The following is a 25,519-nucleotide window of genomic DNA, read 5'->3' as shown; positions in this document are numbered from 1 at the left end:
CAGACTATTTCAGCAAATCAGGATGTTTTGTACACCAGCACTAATATCTCCACGCCCATGGCTTGCTCTTCAAATCTGTACTCCACCGGTGAGGCTTTCTGGTATCTGCTCACTAGAATTAGCAACTAGATAATTATTCATAAGTAAACACCAGCTGGATCAGGGCCAGTGACAATTGTTCTGATCCATCCCTTATCCTTGACCACTGTAGTAAGAACAGATATAACCCCCTCCTTTGTTTTTAAGATCATTTTGGGGTCAATTGCTGCCAGCTATTGCTATCATAAATTTCTAAACATTTGACTATTTACTGTCATACATAACTCTAAAATCTAGAAAATTATTGGTGGCTGCTTCATCTAGTCATTATTAAATTTCATTTTACCTCTAAGCTAGCCTTGTCACATAACACAGTAGATTCAGCAGATAAAGCACAGTTACCTACCTGTAACAGATGTTATCCAGGGACAGCTGGCAGATATTCTCACAGATGGGTAATGTCATCCATGGGGCCCGGTATGGACAGTGCTAAAATGTACCATCACTAAGGTTTCAGTGAAGCTTCAAAACTGCCTGCACCACACATGCACGAGTGCCTTCTTGCCTGAGGCTGGTTTGTGAGGTCATCAGTTCTATGCCCAAGTGAAGAAGCCAACTAGGGGAGATGGGCGGGCTGTGATAATATCTGCCTGATGTCCCTGGATAACACGTTACAGGTAAGTAACCAAGATGGTAAAGGGGATGGAACTCCTCTCGTATGAGGAAAGACTAAAATGGTTAGAGCTCTTCAGCTTGGAAAAGAGACGGCTGGGGGGAGATATGATTTAAGTCTACAAAATCCTGAGTGGAGTAGAATCAAGTGGATCAATTTTTCACTCTGTCAAAAATTACAAAGACTAGGGGGACACTCGATGATGTTACAAGGAAATACTTTTAAAACCAATTGGAGGATGTGGTAAGAGCGGATAGCGTAGCTGATTTTAAGAAAGGTATGGACAAGTTCCATAGTCTGTTATTGATAAAGACACGGGGGAAGCCACTGCTTGCCCTGTATCAGTAGCATGGAATACTGCTATACCTTGGGTTTTGGCCAGGTACTAGTGACCTGGATTGGCCACCGTGAGAACGGGCTACTGGGCTTGATGGACCATTGGTCTGACCCAGTAAGGCTATTCTTATGTTCTTAAGTAACTGTGCTTTAACCCAGGACCAGCAGGCAGCATATTCTCACAGATGAGACTCCCTAGCTTAACTGAAATGGATAGAGGGAGAATTAGTCTCTAAAGAAACAGAAATGGTGTAGTGCCACTCAATGAAATCAGATATAACGTCTGATATGAGTAGACAGAGAGCAATGGAAGGAGAAGTGAACTGAGGACTAAAAACTGGTATACAAATGTCCTCAATAAGAGTGAAAAGCAAAGAAATCAAAGTCATCATTTATAGAGGTTGTAAAATGTAAGCCAACTTCGTAGCAGCTGTCGGATCCCTGCATAGGAGGGAAATGCCATGAAGACCCAGGTAGAAAATGTCTATTTGGGTACTGGAATGTGGAATGTTTAAGGATGAAAAGAAAACATTAGGCTAGGTGAAGCCCTGCATGGCTTAGGAATGTGTAGATGGGAAACAAAAACATACTTACAAAGCAATATGAAAAGCATGACTGGAGGTAAAAAGAACATAATAAGGAGAGAAACTCTGTGACTACTGTCGGAAGAATGCATAATGATCTGGAAAAAGTATTCCATTATGGAAAGGAAAGTTTGTAAACCCCCTGTTAAGTCTATTAGGGAATGGGCCAATTGGTCTTACTGGAGGCTAGGAAAGATATCAGGATTGCTCTTCCCGAGGGTCACTTGGAGAGTTGTGGTAGCTCTCCAGTAAGGTGAATAGAGACAAGTTCGAGGGTCACCCACTTGAAAAGCAGAAATTATGTAAAGTAGAAGTAGAACTTTTCAAGAAAGGTAGTGGAAAAGAAAAAATGAGCATATGGTTGACTGGAAAAAAGATCAGCAAAGACAGGAGCAGTTGGAGATCAAAATCTACTGGAGAAGGTGTGATTGGAAGTTAGACTTTACTGAAGGCTTCCATTAATGTAGAAATGAATGGATGCTCAGAATAGGTGTATGGTTGAAAGGAAATATCACAAGAACTGATAGTATTAAACTGAAGCATGTTCTAAAGAATCCGACCTCAAGTGCTACTGAGATATGGATTCAGTGCACTGGACTCAGAACTATGAGTGCTAAGCATGAGAACCTAGAACTTCTGCTTAGGTGAAGAATGGTAAGAGAACAGCAACGAAGAAAGTAACCAGAAACCTGAATGCACTTAGTGAGAGATTACACTAGGCAGGGAATGGAAACCAATTGAAATAAAAACATCAATGAATGGATGGTTTCCAGAACCAGGTATGATAGTAGAAAACTGGACAGAGAAGGCAAAATCCTTCTGGCTGTCCGATATAGAAATGAATGTTTTATGAAAAGAAGATCTTGGTCCTAAGTGAACTGGAAATGGGACATACATCTATGTTCCTTCTTTTTTTAACCAAAAGGTTTTGATATATACGGTTGAAGTAGAAGTGAGAAAAAAAACAAGGTCATTAAGGCCACCAGGAAACTGGAAGAATAATGGTATCTAGTAAAAGGTGGATTATAAGAAACAACCGTATGGCTTGAGGGTAAAAATGTAGTTGTTGAGACAATTTGGGTTTCTACCTATGGAAGTAAGCACTTAGATAGGCTTAATCACTGGAGTATTTCCTGTCCATCAGCAGAAATGCATAGCAGTGTGTGGTTGCAATCTATTAGAAAATTACCCGCCACTAGTTAAGATGAGAATAATTGTGTGTCTATTATCACCTTCTCCGGTCTCATACCTTGCACTCGGGTGTCTGGAAAACCTCTCAAGGCCATATCGATAAGCAAGTTTGCTTATTATGTTAGTAAAAGAATTTGGAAGGGCCAGCAGATAGCATAGCTTGTGGTAAGAGTGGATAGCGTAGCTGGTTTTAAGAAAGGTTTGGACAAGTTCCTGGAAGAAAAGTCCATAGTCTGTTATTGAGAAAGACTTGGGGGAAGCCACTGCTTGCCCTGGATCGGTAGCATGTAATGTTGCTACTCCTTGGGTTTTGGTCAGGTATTAGTGAGAACGGGCTACTGGGCTTGATGGACCATTGGGCTGTCTCAGTAAGGCTATTCTTATGCTCTAGAAGAGGAAGACAGCTGTGGCCTAGATAGGATTTTAATAGTGTCTCTATGTTTTTTGACTGATCGGCTTCCTCTTCTACCTTGTCACCGAATAAACTGTCACCTTGACAAGAGACATCTGAAAGGCACTCTTGAACAGCAGACTCAAGATCTGACACCAAGCCAGGAAAGACGAAGCATAGTTAACAACTAAAGTAGAGGGTCAAGATGATACAAAGGTATTGAATGCTCCTCTTGCAAGATATTTTCTAGTATCCAGCAAATTTCTGTGAAGTTTCCGGAATTCTGAAACTTTATTAATGGGAAGAAAGTCCACGGAAGGACTGTATTCTGTATTAGAGACTTCAAATAAATCATTGAATAAAACTTAGTCTAGTACAGGGGTAGGCAATTCCGATCCTCGAGAGCCGGAGCCAGGTCAAGTTTTCAGGATATCCACAATAAATATGCATGAGATAGATTTGCATCTCAAGGAGGGATCCATCTCATACATATTCCATCTCATACATGCAAATCCATCTCATACATATTCATTGTAGATATCCTGAAAACCTGACCTGGCTCCAGCTCTTGAGGATCGGAATTGCCTATCCCTGGTCTAGTATGCAGTTTGGAAGCATATAAGCTTGAAAGATTCTTCTGCCAAAGCAGTCTAAATTTCTAGCTTCTCTACTTAGAGGTGCTGAAGCGCGAGACCTTAAACTGTAAGAGCCTTTTAAGGCAGATTCCACAACAAGGGAATGGTGTTGTAACTGGTTCCATCAAAGTCAGGACAATTTGGTACCCTTTACATGGCATCAATTCTCTTAGGTGCTACTTGAACTGTTAATGGAGTTTCTCAATTCTTCCAGCAAATCATAACACCTTTTCCAGATTTTTTTTTTTTTTCTGCACACATGATTTACAAAAGTTTCCAGCATGCTTAGGCTTCCTTACAGACATTCTGTTGTATGAAATAAAATGGAAATATAACACCCTAATGTGGTTTTACTGGATCTTGCCAATTCTTAAATTTTCCAGATCCAGAGGAGGAAGAAAAGTAGCTGGAGGATCTACAGGTCAGTGCCCTGAATTTTTTCTAAGTATCTAGCACACCTCAAGGATTGACAGTCTCAATGCGCCTGGATCCTAGTGAATTGCTATATCTCTCCTAGCATGGGTTTGCCACCAAGACTGAGAACTTTGATAAGCTACAGCAAATAGAAGAATGAAGATAATATAAAATTAGAAAATCTTATGAAAGAAAACTTTCTATTAAAACTTGCTAGTTCATTTATCCAAAATATAACTATACTGTGGAACCTTTTTAAGAAATCTGCTGTAATGGCCAATTACATAGCAAAATCTCTTCTCAAGTAATGAATAAATTTAATAGTTTCTCCAGAACATTAACTACTTTTTTAAGAGCTGAAATCTTGACACCTCCCATACGACTCACCAATAATTTGTAGACATCCATCAGGATGAAACTCTCCAATATCACCTGTGAAAAACCATCGCTGTCCATTCTCATCAACGAGGAAATCCTCTTCTGTTTTTGCTTTACTTTTGTAGTAACCCATTGTCACATTAGAACCTCCAATGACAATTTCACCTCTGGGATTTGGTTTATCAGTGCAATGATATCCACCTAAAAATGTACAATGTATATCACAAATTAAAAATTGATTTTTAAAATAACTAATGACCCCCTCCCCACTTACAGAACAGCTTTTGATCAAAATCTTAAAAAGTCTGACCGGAATAATTTGGACAGACTTCAGAGAAATCATAGACTTGCAAAATCTTAATGTAACAGTGCATCATAACTTGGTTGCACTGAAAATGTAAACTTTCTACACTGTACTAGGATTTCAAGGGAGAGTACATCCCTAACACAGGTCTACAGAATACAATAATTTTCTAGAAGTTTTGGGGGTCCTTAATGTAGTTATTCATATCTAATGTATACACTTACTTGGCAGACAGATGTTTGCCAGGACTAATCTGGGAAATGGAGCCACACTTATTACAAAAACGAGCCCCAAAACCATCAAGCAGAGACACAAGCTCGCCTAAACATTAAGCCATATAAGGCTCGTAAGTAGTTAAATCATAAGTTCTTCTAACCGGGGGAGAAACTGCAGTAAAAAAATACTCAAAGGATTTGCTGAGAAAAACCTGTGCTTACCCCCACCGGATAAGCAATAATAAGTCCCCAAAGTTCTCAGACCTCAGTCACGGCAAACAGCGTAGTAGCATGAATACAAAAATCAAAATCACAAAAATATTAATGTAAAAAAGCTCCACCAGTACTTATCTCCAGAAGGTTGCAACCGTGTAGTCCAAAGGGATCCACTCATGCCTGCAAACACGCTGTCCCACACATGAATTTGTAATCCAACTAGAGTCAGAGAACTGATCACATTCTTCCCCCTTTTATGGATTTACTGTTATTCATATTTAAAACATCAAAGCCTTTCTGGTTACAAGTTATATACCATCTTCTAGTTCAGGGGTGTCCAACTTTTTGGCTTCCCTGGGCCGCATTGGCCCAAAAAAATGTTTCTGGGGTCGCACAAATGCGCAAACGATGCAGCAAGACAGAGGAGGGAGCCGGCAACACAGTAAACACCTGGAGGCAGCAGAGGAAAACACTGCATCGCCCTCGACCGGGGCCGCACAAAATACTTCATGGGGCCGCAGGTTGGACAACCCTGTTCTAGTTCATCTCACTATCTCTAAAATATTATCCAAAAAGGTGCGGTCATTACCTACAGCAATGATATTTGAAGCATTAGATATTTTCCAATCAGACACACTTAAACAACATAGCAAGAACTTTTGGTGTAGTACAATATAAAAAATGTGTTCCTAGCCTGATTTTTAATGGTTTCATAGAAGAGCCCAGTTCTGTATTAAATTTCAACAGTCACTAGTTATGAAAAGCCTTGTAGAAGATCACATTACATATCCAAACAGAGCAACCTTGGTCAAGCCCAGAATCAAAATACTTGATATACAGCTCAAAATAATACTCAACAGGTTAGGGGGCTGTATTTATTACTATTCCTGTTTTCTCCAGAAACAAAATGGGAGAAAATCTGTTAAAAATAGGCCCTAGGTCTCTAAGATGATGACAAATTCTGTTACTTTTTAGCACAAGTACAGATGCAGTCCTTATGTCTGTTAAAAGATACAAGAGTCTGTACTCTGGGTGATTATCCCCTAGTTGTGAATTACTTTCAGCTCCTCTTCCTTTACCAGTGGAGTACCCTCTTCAATTTATATCAAAGCAGATGAGCTCTACTATAAGAAAAGAAATCAGAAGGAGGAACATAGGGAACTTCCCCAAGAACACAATACATTTCTGTTCTGCTCTAACTCTTAAGAATAATAATTTGTATAAACTTACAACATAGGTGTTCCAATGAACCAACCTGGTGTGTACAACTAGCCCTTGCATATAGGGGCCCAACTCAACAAATTCATTAGTTTATTTGCAATTTATCCGTACATGTTCATCCAACTCCAGGAGAAACACTCCAGTTTCAGACTAGAGATCTCTCTGAGGCAGAAAGCAGGTGCACTAAAAAACTGATAGAACACATAGTATTCTGTATGGCCTGTCCTAACAGAAAGAAGATTGAGGTAAGAACCTAATCTTTTGTTCTGCTGCAAAGACATAGGTGTCTGTACTCTATGTGACAAATCAAAGCAGTGCCCGCAAGACCGAGAACCCAAAAGTGACATCCTCCAGTACAGCCATGTCTCCTCTGCAAACTTTGTAAAGATAAGAAGAGTAAACCAAGTAGCTGCTCTACAAATCTCTTCAGGCAGAACTTCTGGGTCTCTGCCAATAAAGACGTCACACTTCTGGTCGAATCAGCTTTGATAGAGATATGTGGCCATGTGCCATATCCTCTGTATGTCAATAAAATCCATAAGAACATAAGAATTGCCATACTGCGACAGACCAAAAGGTCCATCAAGCCCAGTATCCTGTTTCTAACAGTGGCCAACCCAGGTCCAAAGTAGTAAAACAGATTTTATGCTAATCCTAGGAATAAGCAGTAGATTTCCCCAAGCTACCTCAATAATGGCCTACAGACTTCTCTTTTAGGAAATTATCCAAACCTTTTTTAAACCCTGTTAAGCTAACTGATTTTACCACATTTTCGAGTTTAATCACATGTTGTGTGAAGAAATATTATCTCTGGTTTGTTTTAAATCTACTACTTAGTAGCTTCATCACATGTCCCTTAGTCCTAGTATTTTTTGAAAGAGTAAACAAGAAATTCACATCCACCCTTTCCTCATAGGCAAGTCATCTCATCCCATTTATCATCTTCATTACCCTTCTCTAATTCTGATATATATATATATCTCAGAATTAGAAAAGGTACATATATATATATATATATATATATATATATATATATATATATATTTTTTTTTTTTTAAATAAAACAACCAGAATTGCACACAATATTCAATGTGCGGCTATACCATAGAGTGATACAAGGGCATTATAACATTTTAATTTTTGCTTTCCATTCCCTTCCTGATAATTCCTAACATTCTATTTGCTTTCTTAGCCACTACCTCGATCCTGGATAAAAACTGCCATGGAGCCAGTGCTCAAGCCCACTGTAGACAAATCTGGGGTGAGCTGTGCTCCCAAGGGAACTGGCCCGAGCCCTTGAACTGTCCATGCAGGTATCCAAGTGAGTACACTGCCAAGGAGCCTACCCCTTGGAAGCAGATTCTCAACCTCAGAGTCTGCGTTGTCCTGCAGCCAGAGCTGTTCCACAAAGGAGATCCTCTGCAGTACTGAAAAGTCTTGCAAATGGTTAGCAAATTTAGAAAAACACAAGGAGAAAAGACAACCTCCTACTGTTTCACTTGTAGAAAGACAACTGAGGAGTTGACTGACAATCCAAAAGGATAGGAGGAGCAAAAGAATGCAAATAAGCTCCTTACAAGAGTTCTCGCGCAAAAAGGTTGACTACACGATTGCTTCAGGAATATAGTATCTATCGTACTAGATCAAGTATTTGGATTCTGAGCTTAAGGTTGCTCTGTTCATATATATATGTGACTTTCTGCAGGGCTTTTCATAGTTGGGACTGAAGCCACGGGCTAAAATACAAAATCCAGTCAGGAACACATTTTGATACTGCATCAAGTATGTCTGACTGGAAAACATGTAATGCTTCAAGTATCATCAGCTTAATTCGGTTATGACCTCACATTTTTGAACAATATTTTATAGACAGTAAGATGAACTAGATCAGTGGTTCCCAACCCTGTCCTGGAGGACCACCAGCCAGTCGGGTTTTTGGGATAGCCCTAATAAATATGCATGGAGTAGATTTGCATGCCTGTCACCTCCATTATATAGAAATCTCTCTCATGCATATTCATTAGGGCTATCCCAAAAACCCGACTGGTTTGTGGTCCTCCAGGACAGGGTTGGGAACCACTGAACTAGATAGATGGTGATATATAACTTATGTGCACTGCCTCATGGTTCTCTATTACTTTTTTTTAACATCTTTTTGAATTCTTTAGGGATAGTTTAGATCAACAATGCTTATATTTATATGCAGATGTTTTTGTTCTTGCTCCAGTTCTTAGTGAATCAAGTGCTTCCTATGCTAAGATTGCTAATGGTAGGTTAGGTATATAAGAATTAAATTAAATTAAGTTAGCTTAAGGAATAGGTCTCATTTGCTGAGGTTGACCACCAATAAAACTAAAAGTTATTTGGTTCAGTAATTCCTAACATGATTTGCCAACTGATTTGTCCATTGAGATACAGAGATATTACCAGTTGAGAAGTCTACACAAATTTTAGTGGTGATCTTAGACATATCATTAACATTAGAGCCTCAGATTATCTGTTTAGAAAGATTCATTTTAAACTAAAACAGCTTAGGCTGGTGGTATTGTAATTCAATTCACTGTGGAAATTTCTATTAAATCACAGATCAATTAGTACAAAAACCCGCTGCTAAAATGATATTTAGACTGAAGCATGATAAAAAGTAATGCCTTTGTTAAAAGGACTCCATTTACTTCTAATTCAAGCTCACGTCACACTTAAGACATCATGCGTAGCTGTTTCAAATTATATCTGGTCAAGCATCATTATTTTTGGTAAACTTGATTGGATTATTTCAGTCTTACAAAACAATGCTGTAATGAATTTATAAACTGTTGGTTTTTGTATATGTTGTGGGTTGTCTGACAATTATGTACTGTATGTGTTCTTGTAAACTGCTTAGGTTTAAGGGGGTTAAAAGTGTCATAAATAAATTTCAAGCTTGGTTCTGCAATTTACTAAGCTTTTCCTCTGTAAATTTTTAAATAATTCATTTTTCTTTCAGGTTGTCTACATTTGGAATAGTTTGCCCTTGGGAATTAAAACAGCAACCCACTTCCCTCCTATTTTGTAGGTATTTACAAATATTTCTCTTTAGAAAATATTTGAATTGGATGATTGTTAAATTGTTTGATTTTTGTATCATTTAATTTCTGTAGATTCTCCAATGATTGCATTGGTTTTCTCAACTGTGAATTGCTCAGGACCTATTGAGGAACTAAGCAATCAAAAAAGCTTGAGATTAGAATGGAATCAATAAATGCAAATTTATCTTATGCATATTCATTGTGGATAACCTGAAAACATGACTGGTTGGATATGCTACAGGACTGGCTCGAGAACCCCAAGGTGATGGTGGAAGGAAAAAAGAGGAAGGACAACAAGACTGACTTCTGCAGTAACGATTATTGACCTGAGTTCTTCCTTGTGGATGTGGACAAACTCTCATAGCAAACTGGTTTGAAACCTCTGCCAAATGTTAGCACCTGAGTTACAATTAATCTGTAGTTGAGTAATTCTAACATACTGTTTAATTAAACAAAAATTGCTTGTAACTCCTTACCTTCTTCCCAGTCCTTTAATCTGATTTCACAGCAAGCTAGAGGTGCTCCTACTCTGCCTGTGCTATAGTCCGATTCTAAAATTAACAAAAAAAAATTGGGCTTGTATTAAAGAACATTTCATCAATTTTGAGTCTATCAATTCCTTCACTGGCTCCCTATGGGGTACAAGGTACAGATCAAGATGTTATTTTTAAAATTTCTACATCATATGGATCCATTGGCATTGACCTATTTGGTCCACAAAGTTCCTCGGATCCTCTCATAAGGTTTTAGAAAGAATACCATCTAACAAAGAGAAAAATAGTTTACTAGTTCACACTTGCAGCAAACAATAAAATTCTATTGGATCTTCAGACTTAGAAATAGATTATCCTACTTTTAGGAGAAAAAAGATCAAGTTCTAGATCTTTTTCCAGGATAAATTATTAAAATAGGTAATACATCCTAGAAGCATGATTGCAGATAAAGACCATACAGCCTTTCTCTATTCTGCAATCCTTTCCCTCTCCCTCAGAGGTCATCTGTATTTGTCCCATGATTTATTGAATTCAGATACCACTCTCATCTCCACGGTGGGCCCTGTTTCATGCCTCTACCACCCTTTCCATAAAAAAATATTCCCTCAGATTAATCCTGAATCTGTCTACTTTTACCCTCATCCTGTCAACCAGAGCTTCCTTTCAACTGAGAGACCCCTTCCATGGACATTTAAATAATTCCTCCATTTACATTATGATCTCTCTTGCCTTTATTCCAGAGTGCATATACTATAGATACCTAAATCTGTTGGTCTCATGTTTTATGACTAAGACCACTGACCATTTTAGCAGCCACCCTCAGAACTGACTCTATTCTGTTGAGATCCTTTGACGGCATGATCTGCAGAACTGCACATAGTACTCCAAATTATGTAAGTCTGAGACATCATTTTTTTCTCTGCTAGAAATTCCTCTCCCTTTGCATCCAAGCATTGCTCTGCCTTTCACCATTGCCTTTCCAATATTTTTGTCCATCTTCTGATCCTCAGATATGATCACCCCAGTCTAAGAGACAAGACAGCTCTTTATAACAAAAGAGCTAAAAACCCATGGGACTGCTCTATTTATTTATTCATTCAATTTTCTATACTGTTCTCCCAGGGGAGCTCAGAATGGTTTGCATGAATTTATTCAGGTACTCAAGCATTCTTCCCCATCTGTCCCAGCGGGCTCACAATCTATCTAATGTACCTGGGGCAAAAGGGGTGTTAAGTGACTTGCCCAGGGTCACAAGGAGCAGTGTGGGTTTGAACCCACCACCTCAGGGTGCTGAGGCTGTAGCTTTTAACCAAATCTGTTCTATGGCACTGAAACCCCAAAACGGAGTCCCTGCCGACTTTCTTGAGGCCCACCACCAAGAGGATGATGGTTAGTGATAAGAATAGGTCCTATGAAGGGACCTGTATAGGGCCTACTTAAACATCTGGTTCAAGCTCTGGAGCCAAAAAAACCCCTGGGACCCCCTATGGTGGGCAGGACTGAAAAAGCCTGTCACATGACCATGGATTTATTCTCCCTGTGAGCGAGATGAGAAAGAATGGAGAATTTTCCATTCCAGCTTAAGGGAGCTGTAAAATCCTCACCGAGAGGAAAGACGCACAATAAAAATAATCCATTATGTCTGCTCAGCTGAGGCTCTGCTGGTCAGCATGTCTTACTGCCTCAAGGTACCTCAGTCTGGGATCCCTGGCATATTGTTCCTGGTTCTCTATGGGTGGACCTAAAGGGAAATTCTCTATGTAGTTCCAACAAAGGGCTTAAAGCTAGCCAGGCCAACTGAATTTATTTTTTGTATGTGTGCTGCTGAACCAAGCACTTTTAGAAAGCCAGGAAGCAGTAGGGTGAGCACTCTCAAACAAAGAGAAATGGGAGGATGGAGGGGACAGGCCTCGCAAAACCAAGCCAAAACATCACACAGTGGTAGTAAGAAGTGTGACAGGGGGCTATTGAGCCAAGCTCCGAGCTCAATCAAGTACAATCCTAAGTCCATGATCTGGAAGCGGCGATTAGGTTTGACCATGTTGTGTGGCTACATCCAGCAGAGTGAGGAGCTAAGTACCAGGGACAGCAGCACAGGCAGCATGACCTGATGAAGGTAGAGAAAAGTACTGTACTAGATTGTTTCAGGGAGCACCTCTACTTATGCTAGTAATGTCACTGGCAGAAGTCAGTTTTTTCTACCTCCATCTGCTGGTAGAAATGGATAACATCCATTTGTGCAGTACGGTGGCAATAGCATAGCAATAGTTATATATTCCTCATATAAATCAAAAGTTCAAAGTGATTGACAATGATGAAGACACTGGTCAAACCAACTTGAAGATTACAATACATCAAAATGACAGTGATTAACCAAAAACAATATCAAAAAAACCTATAAGTTATAAATTTTTTTAAAATAAGAAGGTTTTCAGGTGCTACCTAAATAAGCTATGATAAAAGATGGACCTGATTTGATACATTAACTATTCCCACTTTTTTTGCTGCTTGATATGCAAATGAGGATTTATTAATTATTAGATTTCTTATCTTTAGGATTTGGAAAATTGAAACAAAAAAAAAATTTGCAGCATCTGAGACAAACAAAATAACATACATATATGATGGAACAGACCATGTTGAAATTTAAATAAGATACAGTAGAATTTAAACAAAATTCTGTTTTTTTCAACAGGAAGCCAGTGTAAACAAATCAAACATGATGACACATGATCAGAATCAGACATAAATAAAAATAAAAAAAATTAAGTGAACTGTTGTATTCTGGATTGTAATTATACTTTAGTACAGCAGGTTTCAACTAAATGCATGCTACAGATTTAATTTTAACTATTCTTAAATGCATCCAAGCTTTTAATTACAGTAGGCTGCTTCATAAAGGAACATTTCCTATGATTTTAACTATTATGGTATTAACAGTTCTTAAAAACAAAATTCATCTATAAAGAAATCAGACATAAGATGAAAATACATTCCAGTTTGGAATACAGCCAAGAACTCAAAACTACTTGTGCTGACATGACAGAAATCTGTCTCTTACTGCTCAAACATGCCTTTTCTTGGCCTGCACTGACCTTCGCTGATTGTTCCAGAACCACATGTCTCCGTTAGACCGTATCCCTGCCCAACAGAACAGCAGAAACAGATATTCATAAACCGCTGAGTTGCTGGTGAAAGCGGAGCACCTCCACACAGCAAGATCCGAGTTTTCCCACCTAGCAGCATCTTCACTTTTCGGAAAATTATTCTAGAAACAAAGCATGGAGAAACAAAATGCAGGAGTCCAATCTTCTCTTGTCTTGAAGTACATTGTTTCCTTTTAATAACCTTTCAGTTTTAAAAAAAATGTAAACATCTGTACCTTTTTCTAATGCAATAATTTGTTGTCCTTACAGACAGAATTAATTTGCATGAAGATGGCCTACTTTCTATAACTTGCAAATTTAAGTCCTATATATTTGACATCACCTAGGTCAGACATGGGCAAACTACGGCCCGTTTAGCTTTTTAACCCAGCCCATGGCGTAAGGCAGGGTTTCTAAATGCGCAGTACACGGGCCACTTGTCCGTCTGCTCACCCACTATATTTACTTACAGCCCCGCTGGTGCTGCAATGAAGGGAAGGGCCAGGCCAGCCAATCCCGGACCTTCTCTCCAACGTCAGAATTGACATCGAGAGAAGGCTTGCGGGTACGCACCTGGCCCTTCCCTTCGTTGCGCACTAGCGGGGCTTTAAGTCAATATAGTGGGCGGGCAGCGGTGAGCGGATGTATGGAGCCAGCGGACGGACAGACGGGTGGATGCTGCACCGGGAGGGGGAGGAGGAATTGGCGGGGGGTCGGCTTGAGGGCAGGCAGGCTTCGGCGCGGCTTCGGGGTATGGTGGGAAGTAATTAAATGCAGCTGGTGCAGGTCGGCTTGGAGAGGAGGGAGGAAGGAAGGGGGCACTAAGGACATAGCAAGGAGGCAGTGGGGCATAGGAAGAGGCACTAGGGCACCATGGACATAGGAAGAAGGCACTGTGGGCATAAGAAGGAGGCACTGGGGCACAAAGGACATGGACATAGAAAGGGGCACGAAGGACATAAGAAGGAGGCACTGGAGCACCAAGAACAAAGGCAGGAGGTACTGGGGGCATAGAAAGGAGGCAATGGGGCACCAAGGACATAGGAAGGGGGCACTGGAGGCATAGGAAGGAGGCAATGGGGCACCATGGACATAGGAAGGAGGCAATGGGGCACCATGGACATAGGAAGGAGGTACTGGGGGCATAGGAAAGAGGCAATGGGGCACCATAGACATAGGAAGGAGGTAATGGGGGCATAGGAAGGAGGCAATGGGGCACCAAGGACATAGGAGGGAGGCACAATGTGCAAAAAGAAAATTTGTGAAGATTCAGCAGCTGGCAGCTGCAGGAGTGCTGTTTCCTCTTGCAGCATCGTGCCCCCCCCCCCCCCCCCGTTACCTGACCCCTCTGTCAAATTTAAGAACCCATTGTGGTCCACGAGTCAAAAAGTTTGCCTACCCCTGACCTAGGTGCTCTAGAATGAAATAGAACATTTGTGCAATATACCTGTCACAAAGTGGGGTGCTATAGCCTTTTGAAATCTGATGCATTTTATAATTGTAAGCCAGTGCAAACAGAGAACGCTGGAACTTGTTCATGCTGTTCACTTTAGTGATGACCCCTTTATAGATGCGATCCATGATTTCCTATTCACAAAATAAAAACACAAGAGAAAAACAAAGGGAAACTGGTGCTAGGCTGTTAAGAAGGCCGGTGCACTGAAAAGCAATAGATGTCCATAAACCAGCACACACAGTTACCCACATGGCTGACACTACAGTATATGCCATATACCCTGGGACTAGGAGTGAGGTTTATTCCTCTCATGGTATGAACAAACCTAACCCATTTGGAGAAATTGCTCCAACAAAAACTGATACTATTCTGCAATAAAAGCTGAACACTTGAATCAACGCAAAATGTGGCTCCCAAGATGCACTCCAACTCTAAATATAGAGATCATGTTGACCCTGTATTGCATTACCTTCATTGGCTACCAGTTAATTACTGTATGCAACTTAAAATACTGATGCTAGCATTTCAGGATAAGGGGCTGAGTTTGTTCTTATGGATCAACAAGTTTGGTATTCTCTAATGCATTCTCTTGTTTTCAGTATATGTGCATCCTAAGAAAATCTAACAACTATAGAGGCAAGATTAGTAAGAATCCAAAAGAGGTGTTTTCAGCTCTAGTCCCAGGTCTGTGGACTCCGATGCCTAAAGCAATCCAACTTAACTAATTATATGACATTCAGACACAATATATTTTCAAAAGAGCATGAAAATAATGCTCTTTTGAAAATTTGAACTGAACATTTAATCACTCAGCTGTAGTCATTTTTTCTTTAAGTTTTTTTTTCAGTGGAATCTGGAGCATTGTTTCGCTTAAAAGCATTCTATTGATATAAAAGTCTTATGGATGTATGAGAAACTACAATATTTATGCTGTGTGTGGAGTTGTTTTTTTTTACAGACCAGTGATGATACAGACTGCTTAGGGTACTGGCAGTCCTGGCGGTCTGTGCATGAGGTCTGTTTTTCTCCATGTTTTTGTGCTTATGATTTCAGTATGTATTTTTCAGGTTGAATGAGTGAGACTCCCTGCAAAACTTGCTAACAGTGCGATTTATTTCCTCTTTTCTGTCTATCCTAATATATACGACTGTTTTCTACTTCAGCAATTAGGGGCTCCTTTTATCAAGCCGCACTAGCAGTTTAATGCGCGTAATAGCAGGCGGTAGTTTTTTGGCCAGCGCGGGGGTTAGCGTGTGATTAAAAGTCGCGTGCTAACCTTGCTAGCGCGGTTTGATAAAAGAAGCCCTGGGTGTTGAATTTGCCAGGTGACTAAAAAAGTTTTGTTTTGTGTGTTGCGCTAATTTTACACTTGAGAGGTTTTATGAGTACAGATTAATTTGACCGACTGTGATACAGCGTTTTGCACCAAAACACAGCCTGTGTCAAGTTCATTAATAAAGGACTCTTAACTATTCCTAGCTTGATGGTGCTTTTTTTCTGTTTTATTTCTGTGTTGTGTGCTTCGACCCTCTATAGCAGTGTCTCTCAAACTGTGTGCCACGGCACAGTGGTGTGCAACAAGAGATTCCAGAATTTTACTTTATTTTAGAAAATTCCCTTCAAAAGTATACACTAGAATAGACGACACGTATGCATGTACGCACGAGTCTTGTCAATGTTATGAGTAAGGATACAACTGCCCAGACAAGCATCATTCTTTGACATGATTGGTCCTTGAAAACTAATGGCAAGTAATTTTAGTTTTAATTTTTTATGCAGCAGTTATTCTAACTTGCTTTGTCGCTGTTTGGATCTTTTTAGTTTTACAGCCTTGGATTTTCAGCTCTGACAAATTAAATCGAAAAAAAGAGAATGACTGCAGATGGTGGGTAATGAAATGCGTGTTTGCTGATCAACAGTCATGTTTTGAGTTAGTTTGCACTCAAAAACAAGTACATCCATTGTATTGATTAGCATTTTTATTCTATCTTCTTTAGCTTCACCATTGTTACAATTACCCATGCGTAGCTTAAAAAACTATAAATAAATAACTGAAATCTAATTTTTTGTTTGTTTGGAAATTTTATAATTTCATTTATAATGTGTCACAAAGAAACGTTTGCTCTGTTCAGTGTGCCAGAACTAAAAAGGTTTGAGACATTGTTCTATAGATTCAGAAAAGTAATTTAATAAAACGAACTAATTAAAAATTAATAAACATGGCATATATTCTTTACATCCCTCCCTACCAGAGTAAGGAATAAAACCATCTTTGATGGCACAAGCAAACCTTTACACCCAAAAATAAAGTAACAGGAAAAATATACAGGAAGAATATTTTGGATTTAGTGTGTGGCAATGTTGACAAGAGGATAAATGAAAAGTATTTAATGAAAGGAGCATTGAATAAATGAAAACTATCCTACGATTTAACACAATCACAGAAGTATTATGTTGGCATAAACTTACTCAAATAGGGACAAAGGAGCATCACATCAATTATTAGTGCATTCTTCTTTGTAGTTTCAATTTAGCTGAAATTTTTAGTTATCTACTTATAACAGATAGTAGAAAGAAAACGTTCAGTCATAAGCGCGCGAGACAAACGTGTGCCAACAGTTGAGAGCTGACAACTGAGCGCAAGACTTCTTTTAACGGGCTCCGATGGGGGTTTGGGGGGACCCCCCCCAGTTTACTTAATAGTGTGGCGCTGCCGTTGGGGTGGTTTGGGGGGGTTATAACTCCCCCCCATTATACTGAAAACGTAACTTTTACGAAAAAATAGGTAAAAAGTTACATTTTCTGTATAATGTGGGGGGTTACACCCCCCAAACTCCCCCAACACAGCAGTGCGAACAGTAACCCACCTGCACCCCATGTACTGACAAACGAATCTTTATTGTAACCCATTATTGTAACCCATGTACTGACAAAATGTAACCTTATTGTAACCCACCTGTATCCCATACACTGACAAAATGCACCTTTATAGTAAACCACTTGTATTGTAACCCACTTACACCCCATGTACTGTCAAAATATATCTTTATTGTAAACCGTTTGCATCCCATGTACTGTCAAAATGTATCTTTATTGTAAACCGCTTCGAACTTCACAGTATAGCGGTATATAAGAAATAAAAATATAAATAAATATTAAGTAAAGTGGGAGGGTTCCCCCCCAAAACCCCCGTCGGAGCCCGTTAAAAGAAGCTTTTAGAGCGGCGCGCTGAAGTCTTGTGCTCAATTGTCCGCTATCAATTGTCGGCACGCATTTGTCTCGCACGCTTTTGTCCCGTCACCAAGAAAACAGACAGAAAACGGATATAGACTGCTTTTGTCTGGCCCAGGCAGAGTTAAATCAGACCACCACATCATCTACTATCAAGTACTGTACATTAGACATATGAAAAGTCCAAATTGGCTAACTTGGGGGGGGGGGGGGGAGGCTTCTGGTGAATAAACTGCTTGCAGCTGAATTAACTATTTGCATCATGCTATTTTTGCATTTATAAAAAAAGTAGGAATAAAAACAACTACTTGGAAGTGATACAATTATTATTCAATATAGAATCCACACTGATATACAACATTTTCATATGCACAAAATTAAGTACAAGCAAGACTTGCTCAGACTAGAATTCTTCCAACTTTTGTTAAATATCCCCAATGGTCCATCATTTTAGATCAGTACAAATGTAAATATTTATACACATTTTTTCCCCTTTCTGCAACAGAGAACATTAGGTAAGACATGTCTATGCAACCTTGCATCTTCTCATTTCCAGTAACTATTTTTAAACTGTCTCTCTTCTGCGTCATATACACATTCTTATGATGCACAATACTCACTGGTACAGAAGCCATTAGAGTTGGCTGAAGTTCACTTGCATCCCCTTTGCTTCCCTTCTTAATTTTGCTGGACTAAGTAAAACAAAAGCAAATTCCACCTGTTATGAATCTTCATTTTGTGCTTTGCAAGAAAATTCAGTATTATGCACTAAATAGGACGATTTTCATAACCAACAAGGATAACCTTTACTGTTAAAAGTAGATTTTGTATATTGAGTGAAATACTATATATACTCAAATAAACAGATCTGAATATAAACCGAGATCACTTTTTTTCTCCTAAAAAGGGGGGAAATAAGGTACGTTTTATGGAGCAAATACCCCCCTTTATGCCCTCCTCGTAGCTTTTTAACCCCCCCCCACACCTTTCTTTAATTGCCGGCAGTCCAGCGCTCCTTATGGAGCGAATACCCCACCCACTGCACCTTTTTTCAACATCCCCCCCCCGCACCTTTCTTAATTGCCAGCAGTCCAGCGCCCGTCTCTACCCCTTCCTCCTCAGCGGCGGGGCCGTGATGGTGTCCTGCCTTCCGATTGGTGGAAGGCAGATGGAGGGGGCATATTCGTAGGCATGCAGGCGCTACGGAGATGAAGTGGCACAACACGTGTTTTCCGCGGCACTTTGTTTTCCTTGCAGGCTCCACTCCGGACTTGCTCCGGTTTGCACCGGGGAAGTGGTGGGGCTCTGAGCAGCACAATCAGCCCTTGTCGAGGCTGAGAAAACTTGGTGGCCATGGCTCCCCCCAGGCTGACTTCATCTCTCAACTGCTGCTACTACGTGTGCACAGCATTGCGCATGAACCTGCAGGGGAGATCGCAGAGGCCCGCAAGAGAAGAGGACTCTGAGGCGCTGGACCCGGAGGAACTGGACCACTGGCAATTTTAAAAAAAGGTACTGGGGGGGGGGGGGGGGGGCTACCTACCACCAGATGCACCTATGTGTAGAGGAGGAAAAACCAAGAAAAAAAAATTCTGAACCATATTTTTTTTTCGTGGTTTTTCCTCCTCTACACGTAGGTGCGTCTTATGGTCAGGTGCGTCTTTATAGAGCGAAAAAAATGGTAAATCGAGGGTTTATAGTCAAGTACCCTGCCAGGTTCTGCACCCAGCCCCCCTCCCTGCACTGTCCAGCTCTGCACCGCCCAGCTCTGCACCCTGTTCCCACCCCCTCCATCCTCTGATACATTACAGGTCTTTCTCCAGGCCTACTGTAAACCCTGGTGGTCCAGCAGTGAGCCAGGACAGGAGGGATTCCTCCTGCCTTTTGTCATGACTGACTCTTATAACATTCTACCTCTCTCCCACCTCCCACGTCTTTAGAAAGCCTATCTTGAAAGCCCTGGTGGGTCCAGCAGAAATCAAGGCAGGAATGTTCTTCCTTTGCTCCAGCCCCATGAGCCATTATCTAAAATCACTGCTGCGAGTTTCCACGGCAAACTGCAGCATCCATTTTAGATAGCAGCTCGCACAGGGCAGGAGCTTAGGAAGATCGCTCTTGCCCCGGTTCACCGCTGGACCACCAGGACTTTCAAGGTAGGCATTCTAGAGATCTGGGAGGCAACATGGAGGTGGGATGTTTTAGAGTTGATCAGGACAAGAGGCAGGAGGAATCCCTCCTATCCTGGCTCACAGCTGGACTACCAGGGCTTAAAGGAGGCCTATAACATGTCGGGGGGGGGGGGAGGGGAGGGGGGTGTAACTCATATATATAGAGATCCCGATTTTTGGGCCATTTTTTAGCTCCAAAATCTCGGTTTATATTTGAATATATACGGTAATCTGATGAACATTCTAGTATTAAAATAAAATGCCTACATGGAGTAACAAAGTTCAGCTATTCCAGGGGTTTTTACTAAAATTACTGTATTTTCTGCTCCATAAGATGCACTTTTTTCTGCTAAAAAAGTGGGTGGAAATAAGGGTGCGTCTTATGGAGCAAATATAACAACCCCCTCCGATACCTTTTTTTTAATCCTGGTGGTCCAGCATGCTTTCCGCACTCCTGCCTCGCTGGACAGCTGCCTCCTGATCTGTCCCCCTGCTCTCTTCCGGCAGCGGCAGAGTGGGTCCCATGCTGCTCCCTGAATGGCTGCCGTCAGTTCTCGTGAGTCCCACGAGAACTGACGGCAGTCATTCAGGGAGCAGCGTGGGACCAGGCAGACACACAAAAAGTGCACACCTGCCTCATGCACCGCTCTGCCACTGCCAGAGAGAGCAGGGGGAACAGATTAGGAGGCAGCCGTCTAGCAAGGCAGGAGTGTGGGAAGCGTGTTGGACCACCGGGATTTAAAAAAAAAAAAAAAAAGAAGGTACCTGGGGGGGGGGGGGGGGAAGGGATGTATGCGCTGCCTACCACTAGACCTTCCCAGGGGGGGGGGGGGCTGCCTACCACTAGACCTGCCTTGTACTCTGTCCCGACCTACCACTAGATCACCAGATGGGGGACAGGGGACAGGGCAGTGGGCAGAAATTTTTTACTTGGGTTACCTTCTCTACATGGGGATGCATCTTATGGTCAGAGCAAAAAATACGGTATTTGTTCTGGAGAACTACATCCCACATCCTGTAATTTCATGATATTACGTTCTGGAATCCCCAAGACAGGTGCGAAAAGACCTGAGGCACATGCAAAATCAGACATGTGTCTAGGGTCCTTATGTTTAGGAGGGACCCTTTCAGATATGCTATTTCAATGCCTCCCAAGACAGAATTTTACCTTGGTAAGGCAGCTGATGCTAGCAGAAGAGTTGGAGGAGGGAGAAAACAGTCACTACTGCCCCTCAGGAATCTGCCGATTCTCCCAAACCACTGTGCATAGTCCCTCAATTGGCAAAGAGAGTTAGTGACTTTTCTCATTTAAACTGATTTCTCATCTGTTGTATCTTTCTCTGCAATCAATCATAGAAGGGGGCATTTCTGGGACTTTTAATATATACTATATATACTCGAATATAAGTCGATCTGAATATAAGACATACAAGATGAGGTACCCTTTTTTCCCCAAAAAAAGTTGGAAAAAAGGTTGACTCGAATGTAAGACTGGGAATGAGGTGGGGGTTTAATATTCATGTGCCCTACCAGGCTCACCACCCTGTCCCCCCTTCTTTCCTCCTTCCCAGGCTCTGCACCCAGCTCCCCTCTTTCTATGTCAAGCTCTCCACCTGGTCCCCCCTTCCTCCCTGCCAAGCTATGTATCCAGCCCCCCTGCCCTGTAACCTGTTCCCCTCTCTCCCAATGTCCTGCAGACCTCTACCGGACCTGCCATATGACCTGGTGAGCCCGAACAGGAGGGTTCCTTCCCATCTTCTGTCCTGGTCGACTGTCAATATTTTTTACCTCCCTCCTGCCTCCCCCGCGTACCTTTTTGAATCCCTGGTAGTCCAGTGGTGTTCCGAGCAAGAGTGAGCTTTCCACGCTCCTGCCCCGCACTGAGTCCTTCCTTGAATAGTCGCCTCAAGTTCTCATGGCCCAGCAGCTCATCAATGGGCAGGAGCGAGGAAAGCCTTTTCATGCCTGGTACACTGCTGAAGTGCAAGAACATGAGGAGCCATTCAGGGAGGGTCTCAGTGTGTGGCAGGAACGCAGAAAGCTCGCTCCTGCCCAGTACACCGCTGGACCACCAGGGATTCAAAAAGGTAAGTGGGGGAAGGCGGGAAAGAGATAAAAAAATAAAAAAAATTTAGCAGAGTCGGCCAGGACAGGAGATGGGAGGGATCCCTCCTGTCTTGGCCCATCCCATCAGGCCATATGGCAAGCCCAGCAGAGGCCTGCAACAAGACCGGTAGGGAGGTGGGTGGGCGATGACCCGAATATAAGCAGCCCCCCATTTTTGGGTTCTTGGCCCAAAATCTCAGTTTATATTCAAGTATATACCTTTTCAAGGTGATTACCTCCAACCTGCTTATTTGCCTAGAACCCAAAGGAATAAGCCTGCCCTGGCTGTAATGAACATAAAACCAACAAAGCAGCTAAGGGGAAGGCATGTACAAGAAAAATTTTATAGCACAAAGCTTGTGGTCATCATTTGTGCTTGTGGAGAAATGTTTACATCTGAAGTCCCAGAATGTCATATAACAAAATTATAGGCAGCAGAATTTAGTTCTTAAAAAAATTCCATTTACTGCATTTTTCAAGTTGCAGCCAATATACCATCACACAATGGGGGGCATTTTCTGAAGATTTTATGTGCCAAAAAGGCCTTTTATAAAATTGCATTACTCTTTACACATTATGAGTGGGGTACCACTACATGGTGCAATCAGATGGAATATATACTTTGTAGGGTATGGGGGATATTCTGTATTCTCTTTTTGGCTTGTTATATTGTTGTTTTTGTGTGTTTCTTATTCTAAATAAAGAATTACAAAAAAAATCTGGCGCCAAAATACAATATTCTATAAACCAGTTTTAGAGTTAGGTGTGGTCTATAGAATATGCATAGCACCTATCCACATAACTAAAATTTAGGCGTGGCCATTTATGCCAATGAAAACCTGCCATAAATGCCTGTGCCTAAAACTGTGCACGAATCGAGCATATTTTATGAGGGTCTGCTAAAAAGTTCTCGGTCCAATCAACTTCCTAAATTCCGAATGTCATTTTTGCATTGTAGTTGAAAAGAGTGTTACTTTATATTACAAAGTGCCAATTTGCAGAATCATAATGCTAGCTTTTGACATTGAGCCAAATAAACGAAAAGTGTGGAATTAGCAAGTGTGAGCAGTCATGAAGCTCCTATTCCTGCAGATGAAAACTTCAAAGGAAATCCATGAACATATGATGCAAACATTGAGTGACAATGTCCACCATGTACCACAGTGATGTGGTGTGCAAACTTTCAGTGTAGAGATTGAGACCGTAGATGCAGCAAGGTCTGGGAGGCCTCAAATCGTGTCAACTCCTGAAATTGTTGATCATGTCCATGACCTGATTTTGGGCAGATTGGCAAATATTGGCTAAAACAATTGCTGAGACACTATAGATATCCAGGGATTGTGCTGTGTGTATAATCCATGAGCAGCTGGGTATGCAGAAGCTGTCAGCCAAGTAGATGCCCAAAAGATTGAATGCTATGAGAAATGGCATCGAGTAGACACTTCCAAGTTGATTTTGCAGCATTTTTAGCAAGCTAGTGCCAACCTTTTGGAATGACTAGTTATTGTTAATGAAATATGGTCACATCACTATGACCATGAGACAAAACAACAGTCTATGCAATGGCGGCACTCAGGTTTTCCAAGACCAAGGAAATTCAAGACCCAAATGTCAGCAGAAAAGGCCATGGCCAGTGTTTTAGGATTAGGAAAGTGTTGTACTGGCTATCTTCCAAGAGGCCAAACAATTAATGCAGAATACTTCTGTAACTTACAGTACTGTACTGATTAAAGGAGGCATTGAAAGAAAAAAAAAAGGAGAAGGAAGTGGCGGAAAGGAGTTCTCTTTGTGCAAGATAATGCACCTGCTCACATGGTTGGCAAAACGACGGATGTTATGACACAGTTGGTGTTTCATTGCATAGACCTTCCACCCTACTCACCAGATCTTGCTCCATCTGACTATTTTCTGTTTTCAATCCTTAAAAAGAGTTTGAAAAGGTGACAATTTTCAAGTGATCCAGAGGTGATAGCAACAGCGGAGCAGTATTTCAGTGACCAGACATAAGAGTATATTTTGAAGGGTTACAGAAACTTCAGACACAATATGCCAAGTGTTTTGAACTTAGGGGTGAATAAGTGGAATAATTTGCAATTTTCTTGGCTTCACATCATTCCCTTCTTGGTTGCGCTGAGAACTTTTCAGCACACCCTCATATAATACTGTGCCTAACTTTTTAGGAAAGCCCACAGCTCACCCATGCCCCCACCCCCGTTTGAGATCCACACACTGGAATTTATGCACACTATAGAATATGCTTAGAAATTCTAATACCAATAATTGCTTATCAATTGGTAATTATCAGCACAGATTAGCTTGTTAACTAAGTTATACATGCAAATCAGAATATGCACAAATTTGTGTATATAGACTCTGGGGGCATATGTACGTATGCACCAACAAGATGGTACATACTCGTATGTGCCATCACTCACAGGAGTTCCTGGCGATGAGGTTAACATGGGAGTGTTAAAAACATTTGACACATGAACACATTTTAAAATAAAATACACAGGTGCACAAACACTTTTACATCAACTTTGAAGCATGTGTAAATAAGTGTGTCAGTGTCTGAGCTATTGGGACTGGTTCAGATGCTTTTTATAAAAGAAATAAAGGGCACATAGGTGCTTAATGCATCTTAGTAAACGGCAAAGGAACAATAAGCCACAGTGGTTCTCTGCGGAGATTTCGGACCTCATCAAGGAGAAGAAAAAAGCTTTCATCTCTTACAAACAATCAGGGAAACAGGACTCTAGGGAAGTCCATCTGGCCAAGTCAAAAGACGTCAAAACAGCAGTAAGGGAGGCCAAATTCCGCATGGAGGAGTCTCTAGCGAAGAACATCCAGAAAGGAGATAAATCCTTTTTCAGGTATATCAGTGACAGAAATAAGAACTCACGCGGGATAGTACGTCTTAGAAACCAGACGGAGACTATGTAGAAACGGACTCGGAAAAAGCCCAACTATTAAATGAATACTTCTGCTCAGTCTTCACCCGCGAGGCGCCAGGACTCGGCCCTCAGCTACAGACAAGGGCTGAGGCAGTTGACCCGTTTAATAATTTCAAGTTTACACCCAGCGGTGTCTACTGCGAGCTGTCAAAGCTTAAGGTTAACAAGGCAATGGGGCCTGACAACCTACACCCCAGGATGCTCAGGGAGTTGTGTGATGTCTTGGCGGAACCGTTATCCGCGCTCTTCAATCTCTCTCTTAGTACGGGTAACGTCCCATTGGACTGGATGACGGCTAC

The 25,519-nt window shown here is 41.2% G+C and overlaps 1 protein-coding gene across 1 annotated transcript in view; it reads right to left on the bottom strand.

Annotated features, from left to right (window-relative positions):
* The window catches only part of ACSL3 (acyl-CoA synthetase long chain family member 3), a 192,159-nt gene that overhangs the window by 14,553 nt on the left and 152,087 nt on the right, over window positions 1-25,519 (bottom strand). The window contains exons 8-12 of the mRNA XM_033957807.1: window positions 18,613-18,684; window positions 14,753-14,892; window positions 13,255-13,427; window positions 10,142-10,216; window positions 4,651-4,842 (exon numbers count right to left, since the gene is read on the bottom strand). Coding sequence (XP_033813698.1) covers window positions 4,651-4,842; window positions 10,142-10,216; window positions 13,255-13,427; window positions 14,753-14,892; window positions 18,613-18,684 — 652 coding nt within the window. The remainder of the gene's footprint in view (window positions 1-4,650; window positions 4,843-10,141; window positions 10,217-13,254; window positions 13,428-14,752; window positions 14,893-18,612; window positions 18,685-25,519) is intronic.

This window comes from Geotrypetes seraphini, chromosome 9 (genome assembly GCF_902459505.1).
Source record: "Geotrypetes seraphini chromosome 9, aGeoSer1.1, whole genome shotgun sequence".
In the NCBI taxonomy this organism is placed as follows: domain Eukaryota; kingdom Metazoa; phylum Chordata; class Amphibia; order Gymnophiona; family Dermophiidae; genus Geotrypetes; species Geotrypetes seraphini.
This window is presented reverse-complemented; position numbering and strand designations above follow the sequence as displayed.